Below are 20309 nucleotides of genomic sequence, written 5' to 3' on the forward strand. Positions count from 1 at the left end.
TGCTGGCTAATTAGAAGGGTAGTCAAGTCATTCTTCATGCTTAATTCTGTCACTAATTTTTCTAACAGGGTAACAACCTTATTTTATAGTCAAAAGCAAGGTTGGTCTGTTTTACTTAATTGGCATTTGCTTGCTGAATAAAATGACGAACTTCCATTGTGATGACAACACTTAGCAATGACAAGGCACTGCCAATAGCTTATGCACACCATCCCCAGCTTACCAGATGTGAATAGGTTTTAATCCAGATCAACAGGTTAGAGGGAAATACTCCAGGATGTTTATCTCTGGGTATTGAGAAAAGTGATTGCTGTTAAAAGTAAAAGAAGCTATTTTGGTTCCAATACTTTATTTTCTTTCATTAGGTTCTGCTGGTGTGGTATAGGAGCAATCATCATTCATAGACCTCGAGGGGATCTTACCTGGCTCTGTCTTTTCCAAGAAATCAAGCAATGATTTCCTCAGTTCAGGGTAGGTTGTGGGTAGTAACCACACCCTCTATTTTACATCACTGAAAGTAGAAAATATTTTCTAAATTGTATAATAGTCCTTGGCTTTCTATCTTGAAAATAGCATGAAGAAACTGCCAGATTTCATTTTGCTGTTGTGTATAAACTATTTAAAATTGTAAACTTAATCGACAAAGGGTTGTAGGTAGCAAAAACTGGGTTCTAGGAATAAAGTAGGAAAAAAAATTACATACTTGATACATTCTGTCAATAAATGCAACTACAGGTTCTGAGAATGAGAAGGAACCACAGGTTTGAGGAAAATCCAATTCAAAAAGATAGTTGTAACGAATTTGTTTACATCGTGATTTCTGCAAATGTATTTGATTTTATTACATTATTACTAGATTAGTGACAGAAGTAAATTTGAAAAGCAAACTTTATCTGTTCCAAAGTTTTGATCTGGGCAGTTTACTTTTTTCCCTCTTTTTTAAAAAGGAAAATTACACTTGCGAATTATGAAAAAACTTTCCAAAAGTTATCTGCAAAGTAAAAATGATGCACACTATCATTGTTCATGCTTTCTCAAAATACCACACAAACCAACAGCTACAATGTTTTTTATTTTTAACAAAAAGAATGTAAAGAGGGCGAGAAAAATAGGGGAGAGTTAAGATAGGATATAAAGTATGATGTGTCTCTGGACACCCCCCCCTCTCTGCCTGCCCCAACACCCAAAGTTATTAAATAATTTAAAGAACACCATTTACAGTACCAGAACACCATTAAAATAATTGTTTTTTATCAGGGTCAAAAAATACAGTGATTATGAATGTGCTGTGACCAGTTATGGAATTTTACAGGAAACAACTAGAGTCAGCAGTCCAACGCGGTGTGCACAGTGCCTTCAATTAATGCACTTGAGCATAATTACATTTCTGGCAGGGTCCACACCCCCAAGAAAAGGCAAAGCTAAGCATTTCATTTCTACATTCCAAACTCTGAAGTAGTCAGAGCCCAGTTTAAAAGAATAGTCACAGTGGATAAGAGATGCATATAAAAAATACAAGGTGTTCCTTTCAAATCAGAGGAGTTGTGGGACTACATTCATTTCTTTTACAAAATGCTATTTAAAAAAGGACAGAGAATCCAGTTCGTGTTATGCTACAGACTTAGTAAGTATATTGCGTGTTTTGGTAGTCTTCAGGCTGCCTTTCATCTCCCCTCTAGCCCCAGGTTCCTTTAGCACGACACGTGTGAGTCCTGAATAAACATAAAAATGCGTTTGCATCTCTTTGCAGACTTCAGAGCCTGCAGACCATATATTCCCCCATCAATGACCAAAGTTTTTCCTCTAGCTTTGTACACCTATTCTTGTATAACAGTGCATGGCACGAATGTACAAGAAAATATTGGGTTTAGTCTATACAGTTTCTAGAATAATTATGGAGTAAAATAAGTTAACTTTTCTAATGAGAATAGCTGACGGGCAGCATACATCTTTATTTTACATTTTAAAGTCTCTGCAGGCATCTACTTTGGTTAGTTATCAACAATTGTAACATAAGCACTGATCAGAGAACTGAGCAGCATTCCAATAACGTTAACAGATATATTATTTCTTTTTGAAATACTGGGAGAGCCCAGTTTTAAAATATTATTAAAATGTTCTAACATTTACACACTATGAAGAGTTAGATCTAATAAAATAAAATTTCTTCAAAAATAATCTTGCAGTGCTCTTTTAGGCATGCTCTGAGACGTTATCACAGACATCCACACCTTGAAAATATGACTATCACGTATCCATACATCCCAACTCACACACACATAATTCCTTACACAGACCAAAAACCAAAACACCCCAAACCCTTATCCCATAAATTGAGGAAAAAAAAAAATCAATGGTTTTTGCAAACAAGTCTATATATGGGTATGGATGTTCATGTTAGGTGATTAAGCATCAGTTGTAGGTGATGTTGATGGCTGCAAGAAATCCAAGCAGCTTTGCAGGTCTTCGGCTAAAATGAACCAGCCTTGATTTCAGCCTCATTTCACCTGCTTTCTGATGTCTCAGTATTAGAGGCCATTATTGCAAACATTCTTGGAATTCTTTTCTTTCTCCAGAAAGCAATGTATTTGTATGCATCACTTTTAGCCCTTTTCTTTTCACATAGGTTAAATAATTTAAAAAAATTCCTTCTTCATACAGTTACTGTGGGAGGTATTGGCAGCTGTTAGATTTTCTTGTCCTTCAGATACAGTTTGACATTAGTTACATTACAATTGTAGATGCTGCCAGGAAAGTTATCAGTGAATCACAAGGGTTCATAAAAGGTGCTTGGTTAATATTCTTAATCATCAGTTTAGTTTCTCTCCAAAATGCTTGAAGTTTCTCAGAATCCAGTGCTCACCATATTTCCAATGGGTTTGGCCTGTGCTAGAAGTTGGTATGACTGCACCATGCGTAGAGACTCTCTTATCTCCAGATTAAGCTCCATCAATTTGTAGTTGGCTTCTGACATGTCCAGGTTGGAGCCTATAACTGCAAAGCTGCCCGTCTGACCCAGCGTCTGGTGATGAAAATAGATGTGTAACAGCGTCTGCACAGGGTCATCCTCACAGCTGCCGAAAATGTCATTGGGCCAGAGAGATCTGAAAACACACATTCTTTTTAAATTCTGAGGTGCAAACAATTGTTAGTTAAGATTAACTACATTTTAAGTTAATACTGATATATCACAACAAAACTTCCTGGTGAATAACACGAAGCCTGTTTTGTGTGTCCATAGTACCAGGAACTGAATCCAGGCATGCTCTACTACTAGGCCATATCCCCTCTCCCCCACCCAACCGCCCTTTTTTTGTTGGGTACTGGGGTTTGAGTCCTGGGGCACTTAACCACTGAGTCACATCCCCAGCTTTTGTATTTTATTTCGACACAGGGTCTCACTAAGTTGCTGAGCCTCCCAAGTTGCTGAGATTACAGGTATGTGCTACCAAGCCCGATGCCCAGCCCAGTGACCTGTTTTTAATTGTTTGAGCAAATATATTACTCAAAGTACCACCTGAGAGTGAAAAAAATCTGAAATTGGTATCATTTCAGTGATAACTACTGAAAATAAACGTGGATTTCTCCCTTCACAAAGACATATTTCTATTGAAATATCAAACCGAGAACCAAAACCTAAACTTTATATAAATTTCCAGTCCAGTTACTTAAGTAATCTTTATCTTTGAATCCTTTCACATTTTACCTGAAAGCTTTGACTTGTGCTACAGCTGATATAAATTCCTTATTTTTCAAAGTTTCAATTAGAGAATGAATGGCAGTTTCTATAGTGGTTTGTGCAGCTTTGGAAATGTCAATTTCTTCATTTTCAGAAGCAGCTTCAGCTTCTTTGAGGATACTTTCCAGTTGGGCAAGTTCCTCTGACATGTTGATGACCTAAAACAAATACACCTTTAGGGACCCATTCGCATAGTGAGTACCACAAAGCATTTACCTGGCTATGAGGAGACACCTGATGGGGAAAGCGTTTTCTCTCATTTGTTAAACTCAGAAGTAGGGGCAGTTAAGATTTCATGTTTTCTATTCAGTGGGAATAAGTAATCCCAGCCACAGAATAGGCTTTAAAAATTCTTGACAAAGCAGCAATGAGTTGTAACTTACAGAATGATAATTTTAACGTGCTTACATGTTATGATTTGGGTAGTAAAAAACATTTATGGGGGAGAACCATGACAACTTTTTTGACAGTAGTCTTTATAAAATTCACTGGTTAAACTTTTAAAGCATGAACATATGTACACATATTTTCAGGGATTTAACAATTTAAAAAAATAATTTTCCTAATGAGAGCTTTAGTACCAGCTGCTAAGGGGAAAGGAAAAGTCATTATCTTCGAACCTACACATTAAAGATTTTCAACATCCCAGGTGTTTTTAAGACGTTTGTTCTTGTTGCATTCACAGAACTAGAGAGACATTCCGTGGACAGGATGTTAGGGGTTTCACTGTACAATTTGGTATTTACTGAGGTGCTTTGCTTGACTTTTGATTACACATGATCTGTTTATACTTCAGAAACCAGTAAGGTCTTGAACCTCTGAATCCAGTACTTGCTGCCTGATTCGCTAATAACGTCCTGACATAGGACATCATTAAAAAAAAAAAAAAAATTCCTCAACTGAAGAAAATGATTCAAGGTAAGTGACTTTTGATGTTAGCTAGCCTAATAAATGTATGTATACTTTAATGTTTCAGTTACTGATGCCTAGGACAACTTAATATTTACCTCTGATTCATTTTTTATTGTATTTACTTGGTTGATAAGTTTACAGTAGGCCTGGAACAGAAGCAGCAATTGAAAATGCAATTTGTATAACCTTCGGCAGAGCTCCAGTTCCTAGAAATAGATAACAGTACATTAAATTTAGGTGGGATTTTTCATGTTTGGCTATACAGCATATTTCCAGTAAAAAGAATTATAAATCATTACTTTAAATTGTCTTGGCATTTTTTTTCTGCAGTAAGCAAGTTAATATGGTGTAAAGCTGATGAAAGATGAAAGATGCTTTGAGGACAGGCATTAAAATAAAAACAAGGATCATTGTTGGTTACTAATTCACTTTTTGTATAAAGTACATTTTACGTTGGATAAGTAGAATATATCAGAAGGCAATATATAGGATGTTTAAAAAGGGCTCACTGTAATTTAAAACTTTAAATTCATAACGAGAGAATTTATAAATGCATAGACTTTTGCCCCCATTGAGCTGTAGATCTCACATCAAGATGTAGATCTCATTACATTTATCCACAAGTGCTTGATAAAGCAAATTGAAACTGGGTAACCTCTTACCTAAAGGGTAGAAAAGTCTGTCTTTAAAATGAAGTCATTTTTCTAAAGAAAACCACTTGGTAGTCTCATTGACATGAGACTATGAAATTAACATGTGCACTCTGATTTTTTAAATTAAAAAAATTTAAAGGGAGATAGGTTAGTTATAGGTGAAGAAAAAGGCAACTGCTAGTTGTACATACATATTATAAAATCTCATTTTATTCAATCAACATTTCATGGATTAAAGCTATCAAAATTGAAGCACACACTACTTTTAAAGTAGTCCATGACAAAACATTACTAGGTCACAAAAGGACAATGGCAGATGAAAACCAGTTTGTCTGGCAAGGGTAAGTAGTCTATAAATCAAGACAGGTCACTTACTGCTAGAATTTCCATTTGCTAAGCAAGAAGGTGATCGGGTCACAAAAAATACAAAGAAAGAAAAAGACCAAGAATTAGTGTAAGAATCATTTTAAGTAGGGTCACAGATGTCCCAGGCAAACTGAAGAACAATATATTCACACCCCAAAGAAAATTTTGTATTTCCAGAATACAGTTTTCTAGACATTTATTGCAACAATTCAGGGTGCTTATTTAAAATTCTTTGCCAATTAACTGAAAAACATTTAAGCTGTAGTTTATTTTTGTGTAGACGATATCAGGAATCAAATAGAACTAATGTGATGTTGAGAAACTTGACTACTGTAAGTTTCTATTTTTATATCCATTCCAGAAATCCTCAAACAAAACCCAACTGCAATAAAACTTCCCATTAGTAAAGCCGACAACTTACAGTTAGAAAATAAGCAAATGAATTGTTTTTTCAGGAGTGGACTGGCTTATAATCTCACACAATAATCTTACTTAATATATACTCACCCATGAGGAGATCGTCTCTGGAGTAGCTCATTCTAGGCTTCCTACTGTTTAATGTCTAATTAGGTGCTAGGTTCCCTCTATTGGTGCTGAGTGAGCCACAGGGCAGAATATCAAAAGCAGATGTGTTTTACATTGCATTCCAAATGTAATTTAGTAAGTTTCAGAAATTGGACCTAACTAGGTTTGAATCAAAGGAGATAATGAATGTAAAACACATAGTGAAAAGTTTTATGTTCTTGTAAATTACATTAAAATATTGATAGCAACTTGGAAGTGGTTTCAAAGAATGACTTCATGTAAATGTAGCTTCTAAAAGTCATTCTTAAGCCTGCTTTTATAAATAGTTCCCCTGAAGGACTCTCCATATAACATTTATTCCTAGCAATTTAGAAAGGATTCGCTAAGCAAAGGTGAACTTTAGCTCCATTCTGCTTACCATAAATTACTTGGCTAGTCACATCCTATAAACATTAGATGAGTACAATCCAATGTCAGGCATATTAGCCTGAGGTTATACTTGAGGTTTTATTTCATATAATTTAGATTAGCATAAATACAATAGAACTGACTCAACGTGTACATATCTGTAGCCTCTACTTTGAGATATAATGGAAAACAAACCAGAGCCTATGACCATCACAATGACAGGAAACAGCAAAAATGTCATTCCAAAACTCTGAATTATCAAAGATTAGTCTAAATATGCTAAAAGTGTAGTTTTTGCGGATGAACCTATATGTATGATTTAAATTGTTGCTTGTAAGTACACTGAAATTTGCATGTACATTCAATAAATATTGATTGCTTATTCTGCAAAAGACAGTACTGGCACAAAGGGACAGAGAGCAGATTAAGTTGTATAAAAAGGGCCTTGCATCCACAAGGACTTCATATTAGAGGAAATCATTATAATTTATCCCGGCAGAATTTCACCCTTGGAAAGGCTAATATGGATATTTATCCTGTTACTCTTAGATTTCCTTTCCTAACCAGACAATTTATTTGCAGAATACTAATGCAGAACAATTTTTTACTTTTCTAAAGGCAGATGCAACTAAAAGCCAACCTGGACTGTCAGATAGCCATCAGGCTTATCTAGGGAATGTTATTAAGCTTCAGTCACAAGCTGGCCTTTCAGTTTTATTAAAGTGAATTTTTCATTACTAAGCCAATATTTCATTCAACATAACTTTACAAAGATTATTCTGATAACCAAAATGAAAAGGTTTACAAATATTCTCTATTTTCAGGAGTAGCAGGTGAGGACATTTGATCATACATTTGTTTTACTCGATACAGAAATGCGGCCAGAACAAGGGTAAGAGACTTACCTGTGCATCTGTGTTTATCCTATACGTGTCCTCTTTGGTACCAAATGTCCTCTTACAATTGTCTAACCACTAAAGAAACAAGAAATAGTAAATTTTAATACAATAACTGCATAAATGGCAGAACTAGTAACATTACAGCCTGTCCATATGAAACAACACACTTAAAGGTAACTTGAGGTTCTAGGATTGGTGGTGAACATGCGCTTTCATTTGCATTGGAGGCTAATCATTTATATGGATAAACGAAAGTGGAATACTCAATAAGATGACTGCACTTGTGAGTTTATTAGTGAAAACACAATGAACAGCCTTTTATTCTAGGAACCAATGCTGCCCCTTTCAGTAAAGATGATGATTCTTCAGCTGAGTACTGTAGCACATGCCCATAATCCCAGTGGCTTTGGGAGCCTGAGGCAGGAGGATCGCAAGTTCAAAGCCAGCCTCAGCAACTCAGTGAGACCCTACATCTAAATGAAATACAAAAAGGGATAAGGATGTGGCTCAGTGGTTAAGTGCTTTTGGGTTGAATCCCTAGTACCAAAAAAAAAAAAAAAAAAAATTTATTTTGCAGATTTTATTGAAAATCTTCACAATCTGTACCTGACCTTTGTCTAATACAAGTTGAGAAATGAAAGGTTTGTTTTTCCTCTGGTCGGCTTAATAAAAGCAACTGAGAATTAACCAAGTCTGCCTACCAGAAGTCTAATTCTCTGAAGGCTGGTGTCAGTTCTAATCAGTGAAACAGAAACCAAAATCCATTTAAATCTTGTTTTTATTTCTTTTCTTGTCTTTTTGGACAGTAATGAATGACAAACATGTTATCTCCAAAGAATATTGCCTGTAGAAGTCAAATGTTTTTCTTTACCTAGGGGTTGATATTAATTTAAAGTACATTTTCTTCAGTCAAATAAAAATAACAGCATTGTGGTAGAACAGAAAAGAATACTGAAGGCATAGAATTTCCAAAGCAAAGTGAAAGCTAAGAGCTTTCAAGTTTAGCTTCTAGGGTTTGACAATTTGATACTGTCAGCTCTTTTGACATCCTAGTTTTTTTGTGTGTGTGATATTAAGCATAATAAAACTAGTGTGTGTGTGTGTGTGTGTGTGTGTGTGTGTGTGTGTATCAATATCATTAGAGCTTTGAGAGAATCTACTACCTACATTAAGGAGACACCAAAAACATTTTAGTATTAGACACTTAAAATCCTCTATTGACACTTAACGTGCTATATGCAAAGAATTAAAAATAGACATCTCAGTTATTTCAAAACAATCTCTTTGACCTTATGTCCCTTTTTCCCCAGTCATTCAGTCTCCACTGGCCCTAAGGCTCTTTGCTTGACAGCATATCTGAAGAAAAACATGTTAAGCTTTTCTGGTGAGAGATGGCCAGTGACAGTCATTGTCAAAAGCTATCAGCAGATTTTTTGTTTTTAATCAGCAAAATTCAGCTATCATCTATCATGGAATTTGTTTTTAACCTTGGTTCACATAAAATGTTGAAAGTTTTATATACTGAATTATCACTACTGTGGCCAGGTTTGTCCAAGTGTATTAATATGCTGTAATATGCTGGAAAAGAATAATTTAAGTTGATTATTTTTTAAATATTTATTTTTAGTTATAGTTGGATACATTACCTTTATTTATCTATTTATTTATTTGCTGAGGATCGATTGCAGGGTCTCACATGTGCTAGGCAAGCACTCTACCACTGAGCCACAACCCCAACCTTTCAGCTGATTATTTAATGACTTTTTTCTTTTTTTTAATAATGCATACCTACTGATATAGTATTTTGGGGAGCACTATTCAATGTAATTATTTGATTTTCATCCTGTTAAAAGATAAGCACCAACCATGTAGCCCTGGGCTGCACCTGGCCCGTAAGGCACAGACCCACACCTTTCCAGACACACACACAGACATGGTAGAGAGTGTGAATAGAGAACACTCCACAGTGCCTGTTTTCCTGTCATGCTATTTTTTTTTTTTTACTCAAGGCTCAAATGAAGGTTAAAATTTATTGTAACTGGTGAGGAGTTTTCCTTTCTGGGGATGTGGAGCTGGAGAGACATGAGTCAGAGGAGTGATACTTTTAAGATTCTACCTTAATTTGTAGGTTAGGCAATGATTTGTGAAGACACAAAAGGAATAACCATAATAGGAAAAACTAATATAATAGCATGGTTTTAATTAAAATTTCTGGTCATCAAAAGATGATCAGGTAGTCAAGTACTAACCATAAAAGAAGGAAAAATATTTAATGCATTTATCAAAAAAAGAAAAAAGAAAAAAAAGGCTTATATTCTGAATAAAGAACTCCTACAAATAACCAAGAAAAACAACCAATTTGTAAAATTGGGCAAGGCACCTGAAAACATAATTTGCAAAATATCTAAATGAAGATATCCATATGAAAAGGTACTCAAGTTTTAGTCATCAGTGAAATGCAAAATAATGAGATATTCTGGTAAGGGTGTGGTAATGACTAAACATTTTAAAAATTGGCAACACTGATAGCAAAGGTAGGAAGCAATGGAAATTCCGTAAACACTTCTGATGGGACTATAAATTGATACAATAACCTCTTCTGGAAAACTGCTTGGCAGATTCTACTAAGGTCAAACATGTATATTCAATGACCTAGTAATTCCACTTTTAGACACCTAGCAGATAGGTGGACATTCATGTACAAAAGATCAGTGTAAGAAAGGACACAGCAGTACTAATTTACATCAGCAGATCTAATTTCCTAATGTTGAAAGCCCTTTCTTTTTCTCCTGCCATCATTATTTCAGTCCAAATATAAGATGACTCTCCCTTACAAAGAGAGCGAGCCTCAATACAAGTATTTTCTTTCCCTGAAAGAATCCCCCATGCCAAAATTTAATTGCCTAAACTCCAAGATTATGTCCCCATTCTACAAAGTTTTTCTGTTGGGCTCAAATAACCTTTCTTTGAAAATTATAGTCTATAATATTTTTCTGTTAGACCTGTATGTCCTTGGGAAGACTTTCATTAACAACACTTTTATTTGTAGCCATAACTTAAGTGTCTGTCACTTATCTGAAAAGCTTGGTACGAGAAGTATTTTGGAATAGTTGTAATAGAATGACACATTTTGGGAATGTGACCCAAGTGTAAACACAGAATTCATTTATGTTTCATATGTAGCTTACGTATATAGAGAAGGTATTTTTGCACAATACTTTTCATAATTTTCTCATAAAACCAAGTTTTTGTATACTGAACTATCACAAAGCAAAGGTGTCACTCTCCACCACCCACGGGGACAAACTGTGGTGGTTTGGTATCAACATCATTCCCAACTCTCACTTTAAATGCTTCTGATAATCATTTATAATGTTTTGAGTGTGACCCCTCACAAGTCTGGTGTGGAGTTTTGCATTGTGGCAACATGTTTTAGTGTTCAAAAAAATTCAGATTTTAGAGCATTTTGAATTTCAGACTAGGGGTGCTCAACCTATAGTATGTGTGCTTTATGTTCCTATCTAGAAAATCTGAAAAAAATAAGAACCAAGTTTTATACTTCATTTTTCATAGGTCTTTACATATGACAGTTCCTTCATTAATAAGTTTGTCTGAATGGGAGAAACATTTTTTCTTCTTTGTTTTCTGTACTTGCCAATGGAAAATATACTGTATTTATTCTCAGGGGACTGAGCCACTCTGTTTTTCAAGGTCAGACTGGAACTGAAGTACCATTTCTTAGCAGGTGATATCTTTCATCTACGACATGCTCATTTCCCTCGTTGCTGGCCCACGGACACACACACATCATGGGAAAAGATCCCAGTTTTGTCAGAGGTTGCATATTTCTTAGACCACAAGCCCATAACACTGAGAAATACTGCTTCTATTTCCCCACTTGTAATGTTGACAGCAGTTGAATGGTCTCCACACAGCTTTTTAGAGAGCTATTGGTTTTCAATGTGTAGGCTCTTAGAGAGCCAATTTTTAAAAGCCCAGATCAGGAATTCACTGTATGGAGTGGAAAGAGAGAGAGAGCTCATAGGACCACCCCCATTCCCAGCACACCCCAGTACTGAGAAGCCCGGGGTAAGAGGTCTTCTTTCCTGTATGGGCGAATTCTGCTGCCAGGTCAATCTTTCTAATATCACAAGCAGATTATTATTTTTTTTTTTTTTTGGACATGGTAAAAGAAGACAGACCTGCTCAGCTGCTTCCCTTTTCGAATTGTATGTATCCAGGTGTTCTTGCAATTCCAGAACACTGAACTTGAGTGTCTCCAGCAAACCACATGACATCAGCTGTCAAATCAGAAATACCACAATCCAGGTTATCATTCCTGATCAGTCACAAGATTGGCAACTTTTGGGCCATGGACTATCTGTTGGGTGGGTGTCAGATACTCCCTTACTACATTCTGTCTCAGTCTAAGGGACACTGAAACAAGAGTGTAATGGGACTAGAGGGTGGCAAGAAATGGCATGTCAGACCAGTACACAACATCAGAGGCACCTCCTTGAAGCATTTTAACCCATATTTCTTTACCTATGTTATTTAGTCATAAGTAGGCTTGGCAACAGTCAGGGAAAGACCAGGCACTCTGGATATTCCACTCAGGAAGAACTGAGAGAGCACACATCATGGGTGGGACTCTCTTCAGCTTATTTTTTTGTAGTGCTGGGAATGAACCCAGGGCTCAGCACATGCTAGGCAAGCACTCAGCCACTGAGCTGCACACCCAGCCCTAGGGCAGGGAGAGGTGGGAACTAGGGAATCACAGGGCATTGCATCTAATACACTGGAACCATGAGTTGCCAGATATTTATAATTGTTGAAAATATGAACTTTGATACTTTATAATTTCAAATTACTTTTAAAAAAGAACCATAACTGAATGAGGCTATTCAAATAGGCTACTTAATAAGGCTGCATGTAAAAACTTACAGTTTCAGCATCCACAAAGACTGTTGGGCATTCTGAACACATCATCATCACTTCCAGAGAACTTTTAAATTTGGTACCAATGCGCTGCAGACTTTCACCAAGAAAGCCGACTGCTTCGTTAGTTATTTCTCCAAATTTTCTTTGAATTGTCTATGGGGAAAAGCGTAAGAAAAAGTTTTAAGATTTCATAAGAGTTTTTTTTTTCACTTTTAAATAAAGATGTATATAATCAGGGCAAACTTCTATTTTAAAATGATTGTAGTGATATATACAATTCTAGTAACTGATTTGCAAATCCATGTTTTATATATTTCTTCAGGAGCTATTAATTTTTAAAAATGATCAAAGACTTACAAAATGGAATTACTGAAAAAATTTAATGATAAACACTATTCATTCTCTTACTCTTGAGAGCTCTATAGTCTAAGGACAATCATAAGCCTTTACATGTCTGAGGAATTAGCTCTTCTAAAGTCAAGTTCTACCTGAAAAGAAACTTATGGTAAATGTAGTTTCTGAGCCTTGGCTTTGGACTGCCATCTGACTTGACTTTAACTAAAGTAATAAAATGCATTAAAGGTAGTACCTTCTCAGAATCCAAGAATATTTATTCACATAAAACAACCAGTTACTCAAAGTAAACAGTCAATAAATTAAGACAGTATCAAGAGTTATAATTATTATGCAGATTGCTAATGTATACCTACATAAATATGTGTAATGCTGTTGGATAGCATTAGGATTAAGAAAAAGGAGAAGTCGAAGTTTCAGGCACTGGGAAATAATGTCACTGTTAAGAAAAATAACGCGTATAGAAAACCAACCAGCAATGAGGTGAGTACATAATTAAATAGATGCTCCTGTTAATAGGCTGGTACAGCTGGAAGCTGGAGTGGCTGGCAAAACTTCAGAGACGGGACTGGGAATATGGCTCAGCGATAGAGCATCTGTCTGCCTGCCTGGCATGCATGAGGCCCTGGATTTGATCCTCAGCACTGGGGTGGGGTGAGTAAGAAAACTTTAGAGAGAAGACGTCTTTAGCTGGGTCTTCCAAGATGGGTAAAGTTTGTGGAGATAGGGAGGACAAGTGGTAGACAGTTCAGAGGATAATGACTTAACTAGTGTCATTTCTCTCTGCTTTACTTTCCCTCTCCACAGAAACCTAAAAATCTATCCATGTTCCATAGTGGTGGTGTGAATATTCTTATTAAAAAGCAGTTAGCAGAGTGCCTTGCATGCAGTGAGTTTGCAATAAATGATCACACTTATTGGTTTAGGGTTGAAAGCAACCTTAATAGCTAAAATTGTCAAGGTCCCCACAGTGATGAAAGTTCCAATTCATTTTTCTTTTTTTGGTACTGGGGATTAAACTCGGGGGCACTCAACCACTGAGCTACATCTCTAGCCCTATTTTGTATTTTATTTAGAGAGAGAGTCTCACTGAGTTGCTTAGAGCCTTGTTTTTGCTGAGGCTGGCTTTGAACTTTCGATCCTCCTGCCGCTGGGATTCCAGGCTTGTGCCACCACACCTGACAAAAGTTTCAATTCATTTTACACTTGACTAGAAGCTTTGTGATACTGTCTGTAAGCTCCTTGAAGGCAGAGACTATGCTTTCATTTCTCTGGTGTCTGTGATGGTCCCTAGCATACCGAAGAAACTGCTCAGATATTGTGTTGAAGTTGTTTTTTTAACTGCCTAAGGGGACGTATCTGTACTAGTAATTGTGTAATACACCAGCAGTACTATAATGTCACTTTGTAAGTCTAAGAAATAGCACTAGCTTACCCAAAAAAAAAAAAAAAAAAAAAGGACAGGAAAGTTAAGTCAGATTCATTCCCCTATGTGTGAAATATATGACTATACCACAGGGAATCTCACCATCATGTACTTCTACAAGACACTAATTACAAAAAACCAACCCTATAAATAAATAGCAGAAAGATGAGTAGAGGGAAGGAAATGGTGAGGAGAAAAGTGAAGTACTGGGGAATGAATGAGAACAGATTATATTCCTTGTTTTTATAATTATGTCAAAATGAATCCTCTGTATAACTAAAGAAAAGAACCAATTAAAAAACAAGATAGCAGGGACATTAAAATTTGAGATATTGATGTTAGAAGAAAAACCTGTATGAGATAATTATAATAAGTTCTGAAACAAACGTCACTCACCTGAAACAATCTAGAAAACACATGAAAAGTGAACACTGCACAGGATCCGTCCATGTCAGACAGCATCTGATTGACGTGGCAGCGCCAGGCTTCTTCTTCATCATCATACGCCACTGGCTGGAAAGCCGCTATTATGGCAGAAAGAAAGGGCGATGGTAGAGGTGACGTCTGAACTTCTGGAAAACCATCTTGCTCTTCTTCATCCTGACTGCTGACACAAATATCATGGTAGTCAAAATACTGTCTTGGAAAATACAAAGATCTAAACAATTTATAAGAAAGCATAAACAAATACATTTTTTTTCTGCTAAGCATCTTTGGAATTAGAACTCTTAATTTCAAGTGGCTATTGCAAAATAACTCAAGTTCTATAAATGCTTCTGCTGTGGATTAATATCAGTAACTTCTATGAATGATACAGATTAGAATGCATTCATTCAAATGGTGAATTCTGGACACTTCTTATTTGAGCAGCCCCACATGATGATGATCATATTTTTGTGTAAAGGGCTGTGTTTGGTGCTTTACATGGATCATTTTATTCAATCTTCATAACTTCATTACTATTTATTTTACGAATGAGGAAATAGTTCAGTGAGGTTAAATAAATAATGTGCCTAGGTTACTTGATAGGAAATGACAGAGCCAGAATATGAATCCAGGACCAAAGCCAGTGCCATTAGCCACAGCACACAGCTCACTGCTAGCTCAGTGATTTCATGAACACATACAATGGGCCTCTCAGTATGACAGATGATAGATTTGACTCAAAAGAAACAAAAGACCTGGCCATTTCCCTTGAGGAATCTATAATCCCACTGCCAGATCATACTTACACAAATAGAACAATGAAGAAAAGATGAAGTGTTTTGAGTTAGACACTCCATAAAGAAATAAGTAACTTGGGATAAAAAAATTACATGATTCATTATGAGATAGATTGATCCATATGGCTTTACAGAAATCATAGAGCAATTCACATGAAAGACAGGGACCTGAATCAAGATTAGAGAAAAATATCAAAGTAAAGCTGACAACTGGTTTCATACTTTACAAATGTCACAGAAGTGAGTGATTTTAACAAAAGGTGTCCTGAAAGCTAGAGTAGATAACCTCTGTGCTTAGTGGGAATGAACCATTCTGTTTCAGTGTAGTACTTGGACAAAGTAATTGCCTGGCTTGGCCTTTTAGAAACCTGAAAGTGTTTGAGTATTTACCTTAATATCATTTCAATTGTCTCTGACCTTGTACTTGATTGTGTAATTGCATGGGCTACTGCTCTATCCAAGATAGTAGGTAGAAAAAGGTATCACTAAGATTTTTTATTATTATTATTATCTGGATATTTACTTTCAAATATAGGTAAGCATTCTAATTGAGAATAAAAACAAAAAACAACTTCCCATATATGTTTATAGATTAAAACTCTATTATCACAGGAGGTATGAAAATATGATGTTTTATTATAAAACTGAAACATCTGATGATTATTAAATACATTATTCTGAACCATGAATATTTATAAAATTTAAATATAAAATTTAATCGTCATAGAATTGTTTGGTATATAAGTTTCATAATAGCCACCAGAATTTCCTTTAAAAAACATTGGTAAGCTGGGCACAGTGGTGCACACCTGTCTGTAATTTCAGCGGCTCAGGAGGCTGAGACAGGAGAATGTTGAGTTCAAAGCCAGACTCAGCAATGGTGAGGTGCTGAGCAACCCAGTGAGACCATCTCTAAATAAAATACAAAATAGGACTGGGCATGTGGCTTAGTGGCTGAGAACTCCTGAGTTCAATCCCTGGTACCCATTGCACCCCGCAAAATTGGTAATTTGGGAAGCTAAGGTAGGAGGATTCCAAATTTGAGGTCAGCCAGGGAGACTTTAGTGAGACCTTGTCTCAAAAAAAAAAAAAAAAAAAAAGTGGGGAGAGAAGCTGGAGATGTAGCTTAGAAATAGGGTATCCCTGGGTTCAAGCCCTAGTACTGTTAACAAAACAAAAACAAAAACAAAAATCTCTATAGGTAATAGGTAATAGTTGTTTAGTTCCAGCCCACGTGTAAGGAAAAAGTCCTATTTGGGAATTCTTCATACTTTCTGATAATAAATTTTGAATATAGAAAAGATCAACATCTAAAAGGGACAATTTAGCATTTTACAGTACTAAGAAATTATCATTTCTGTTTATTACATAATACCAAACTTTAAACTCTTACCACTAATAAGATTACAAAATAACTTTGGTGTGCTTCTCTAACTGCACTATGACACTATGCTTTGGGAATGACCAACTTGTTTTTCTTTATGTGAATATCAACAGAAAACAAACCCATAACAGTAAGTAATTTTATCTTTAAAAATGAAAATAGAGTATACAAAAATATACAGAAAAATGAAAGTAAGCAACCATAAGAGGCATTTTTTGGGAGAGGATGGAGGAGAAGATACCACTTTATTACAGGTTTGTGATTCTGTCTTCTCACCTGGACAGTCCAGAGAAGTCTGCCTCTTCCTCTTCACACCTTTCATCCAGTTCTTTCAAGGCTAAGGTAACATCCTCTTCACAGATTGACTCAGGGCAGCTTTCAGGAGCCAGGGGCTCTGGCATTTCACTTTCTTCTAAATCAAGAATTCCTTGGCAGACAAGAGAGTCTTGCTGTTCTTGTATAATATATGCCCCTTCATCTTCAAAGCCTGTAACATGTTCCTCCTTTAATACTGAATTTGAATCCTGTAAAAATGGTCACATTTTTAGCAGACTTTAACAACATTAAAAAAAAAAAAGAATTTTATGAACATAATAAGTGACTACTGCCATTCAAGTTCACTTTATCAAGTCATCTTCTTTAAATGGTCTAATTTTTAGAGGTTTTGAATTCTAATTATATAAAATTGTGTTTTGTTTTTTTTTAAATGGTTCTAGGCTGGGTGTGGTGGTGCAGCAGGAGGATCACAAGTTTTAATCGGCCCTAGGATATTTGTGTGTGTGTGTGTGTGTGGGGGGTAGTACTGAGGATTTGAGCCCAGGATTTGTGATTATTAGGCAGGTACTCTATCACTGAGTTATAATCACAGCCCTAAAATTTTTTGAAATGAGGTTATATAGCTTATTGCCTTAAAAAAACCATCAATGAATCCCCTCTGCTACCCCTACTTTTCTCTCTTATGTACAGGATTTGGGTGTTCACTTGGAAATATATCCTTTGGTAAAATGTCTTCTCTTATACTTATTCCAATTCTATGATGTAAAACATTTTATTATAGTAAACTCTCTCTTATTTGAACTACTATTTCTTTAATTATATGAACACAGTGAATTCTTTGACTATAAGCTGGGAGATGATTCAAGATAGAGAACCCACTGGTCCTGTGGGGACTGTCCATAACAAAAGGATGCTGAACCTAACAATGCTGGCCTTCCTGGGAGAAATGAGCTGAACATTTGTAACGTGGGTGTGTGTGTGGGGAGGTGCTGTTTGCAGGACATACACTAACTAATTTCCGTTTTGAGTACTCATAAAGCTTCATCATCAACCTAGAGTCTAAATCAGGTTAAAATGATGCACTTTCAAAATTCAATGAATTGTAAGCTCATTTATCAACAAGAATGATGGAATTCTTTTAATCCTATATAAATAATAACAGTAGTAAATATATGTTATAAAGTATACTATCAGTTTTCTCTTTGTTAATATTACTGAAATAATGTTGCTATGTCTGGCATGAGTTAGAATCTTAAATGAACTACTACCACTAAAAAAGAAAAATACTTCCAAAGTATAGATCAATGGTGTCAACACCAGTTTTTAATTGCATGAATATTAGTTCAGTCAGTTTGAATGTAAGTACTAGTGGTTTCAGAGTTTTGGTAATAAAGATCAGCATCTTTCAGTATTTGGACTTAAGTTGCTTTAGCTATATAGTAGTATTTTATCTTTTATAAATAAAAAATTAGAATTTTCCTTTCAAAATATGAGAAGTAAAAGCCAGACATTCTGACCTCAGATTAGTCTCACCTTAATTCATTCATCTGTAGAATTGATAAAATGAAGGATTTCTATCAGATTCTGGGCAAGTGCTCTGGTATAAATGAATTCCTGACCACAATTAGTTCATGATCTACTAATGGGGTTCAGCTAACATGCAAATGACAATAGTATATATTAGCATGTGGTAAGTGAATGGTGAATACCATCAGCAACATACAAATGACCACTGGTACTCAAAGAAGGGGAGACTGCAACTGTTTGAGAAAATTGAGACCAGTCTCCTTAGAGGAAGCCACATAGGGATAGTGCTCCATGGAAAGGGATGACAGGACATCAAAGACACAGGAATATGGGAAGAAAACACAGTGCATGGATAGCAGCAAACTCTTTCGTCTTCACAGAATAGCGCTTAAAATAATATAGTACAATAGCTTATATTCAATATTCTTCATAGTTTCCATCTAAAAATTTTTTAAAAAAGATTTGGCCATTGAAGGCATGAATTAGTTGGGAAAGAGAATTTATGAGACAGTACTAGAGATACTTCTACATCTACAAATTTTATTGATAATAATCTCTATTCCCTTTTACTTTTTTTTTTTTTGTACTGGGGATTTGAACTCAGGGGCAGTCCACCACTGAGCCATACCAACTCTATCTATCTATTTATTTATTTATTTATTTATTAATTTATCTATTTATCTATCTATTTATTTATCTATCTATCTATTTAGAGACCGGGTCTCACTAAGTTGATGAGGCTGGCCTAGAACTTGTTATCTCCCTGCCTCAGCATCCTGAGTTACAGGGATTATACCACCATACCCAGCCTTACTTTTCCATTAATTTGAATGAATCAATATTCATTAATTCACACCTGTATTTGGTTATATTTGTCAAATTGTAATTTCAAAAACAACATTTTATCAGTAATTATATACAGAAACATTCTAATAAAACCTAGACTTTATGAAGAAAGTGCTTCTGGGCTAATGGATTTCCTTTTGTATATGTAGACTTTGACAATCAAATTTCCTTGGCCTTTACCTTACTAAACAATGACATACACACATATTTCGTATGTAACATTCAGATTCATTTTCTATAAGGAATTATTTATGAGGCTCATGAATTTGATTCTAAGTTGTTATAACCCTCTGAAAAATTTTCTAATAAATACAAATGAAGAACTCAATTCTTTCTAGAGATTAGAGTATAATTTGTATATGTTGCAGAGAAGGGACAAATAGCTCTGAATTTCTATCGTGACATGAAATGCATTAGCCCATTCTTTTTGATCTTCCCAATGTGAACATAATTTAAGGGAAAAATTCAAATACTTTAAGGAATATTCTTTTAACTCATAAAATATTTCACCTATTGAAATTAATTGTATATTTTAAAAAGTTGATTTCTAAAATGATTATGATTTTATTTTAATATGTTTATATTAATGTACTTAAACACCTTTTTTGTTTTTTTTAAACAGGAGGCAATTTTGGGTTTTCCGACACTATTAGGCCATGAAGGAAAAAAGAATTGGACCAATATAGCCAACAGGTGCAGTGTAGCATTACTCTCTGTGGGAGACTGTTTTAGCATCAGAACTGTTTGTAAACGAAATAGTGTGGTGTTAGAATACCCCTTTCATTCTTACTGTCATGACTTGTGTGGTAGTAATGAATTCACCACAACTA

The 20309-nt window shown here is 35.4% G+C and overlaps 2 protein-coding genes across 14 annotated transcripts in view; one reads left to right on the forward strand and one right to left on the reverse strand.

Annotated features, from left to right (window-relative positions):
- The window catches only part of Zar1 (zygote arrest 1), a 28213-nt gene that overhangs the window by 6295 nt on the left and 1609 nt on the right, over nucleotides 1-20309 (forward strand). For 2 of the 5 annotated variants that reach the window (XM_078021275.1, XM_078021278.1), the window contains exons 5-8: nucleotides 366-4657; nucleotides 7428-7495; nucleotides 13317-13451; nucleotides 20102-20172. The gene's annotated coding sequence lies outside the window, so the exon portion shown is untranslated. The remainder of the gene's footprint in view (nucleotides 1-365; nucleotides 4658-7427; nucleotides 7496-13316; nucleotides 13452-20101; nucleotides 20173-20309) is intronic. The other 3 variants (XM_078021276.1, XM_078021277.1, XM_078021279.1) reach the window with 3 other exon arrangements.
- The window catches only part of Fryl (FRY like transcription coactivator), a 230864-nt gene continuing 211608 nt past the window's right edge, over nucleotides 1054-20309 (reverse strand). For 5 of the 9 annotated variants that reach the window (XM_078021273.1, XM_040292463.2, XM_078021272.1 and 2 more), the window contains 9 exons: nucleotides 17107-17354; nucleotides 14620-14830; nucleotides 12447-12596; nucleotides 11705-11803; nucleotides 7509-7577; nucleotides 5680-5697; nucleotides 4747-4857; nucleotides 3707-3897; nucleotides 1054-3104 (listed from right to left, as the gene is read on the reverse strand). In XM_078021273.1, the coding sequence (XP_077877399.1) occupies nucleotides 2846-3104; nucleotides 3707-3897; nucleotides 4747-4857; nucleotides 5680-5697; nucleotides 7509-7577; nucleotides 11705-11803; nucleotides 12447-12596; nucleotides 14620-14830; nucleotides 17107-17354 (1356 nt within the window). In that variant the 3' untranslated portion in view covers nucleotides 1054-2845. The remainder of the gene's footprint in view (nucleotides 3105-3706; nucleotides 3898-4746; nucleotides 4858-5679; nucleotides 5698-7508; nucleotides 7578-11704; nucleotides 11804-12446; nucleotides 12597-14619; nucleotides 14831-17106; nucleotides 17355-20309) is intronic. The other 4 variants (XM_040292460.2, XM_040292456.2, XM_040292462.2 and 1 more) reach the window with 3 other exon arrangements.

The sequence above is a fragment of the Ictidomys tridecemlineatus genome, chromosome 9 (assembly GCF_052094955.1).
Source record: "Ictidomys tridecemlineatus isolate mIctTri1 chromosome 9, mIctTri1.hap1, whole genome shotgun sequence".
In the NCBI taxonomy this organism is placed as follows: Eukaryota; Metazoa; Chordata; class Mammalia; order Rodentia; family Sciuridae; genus Ictidomys; species Ictidomys tridecemlineatus.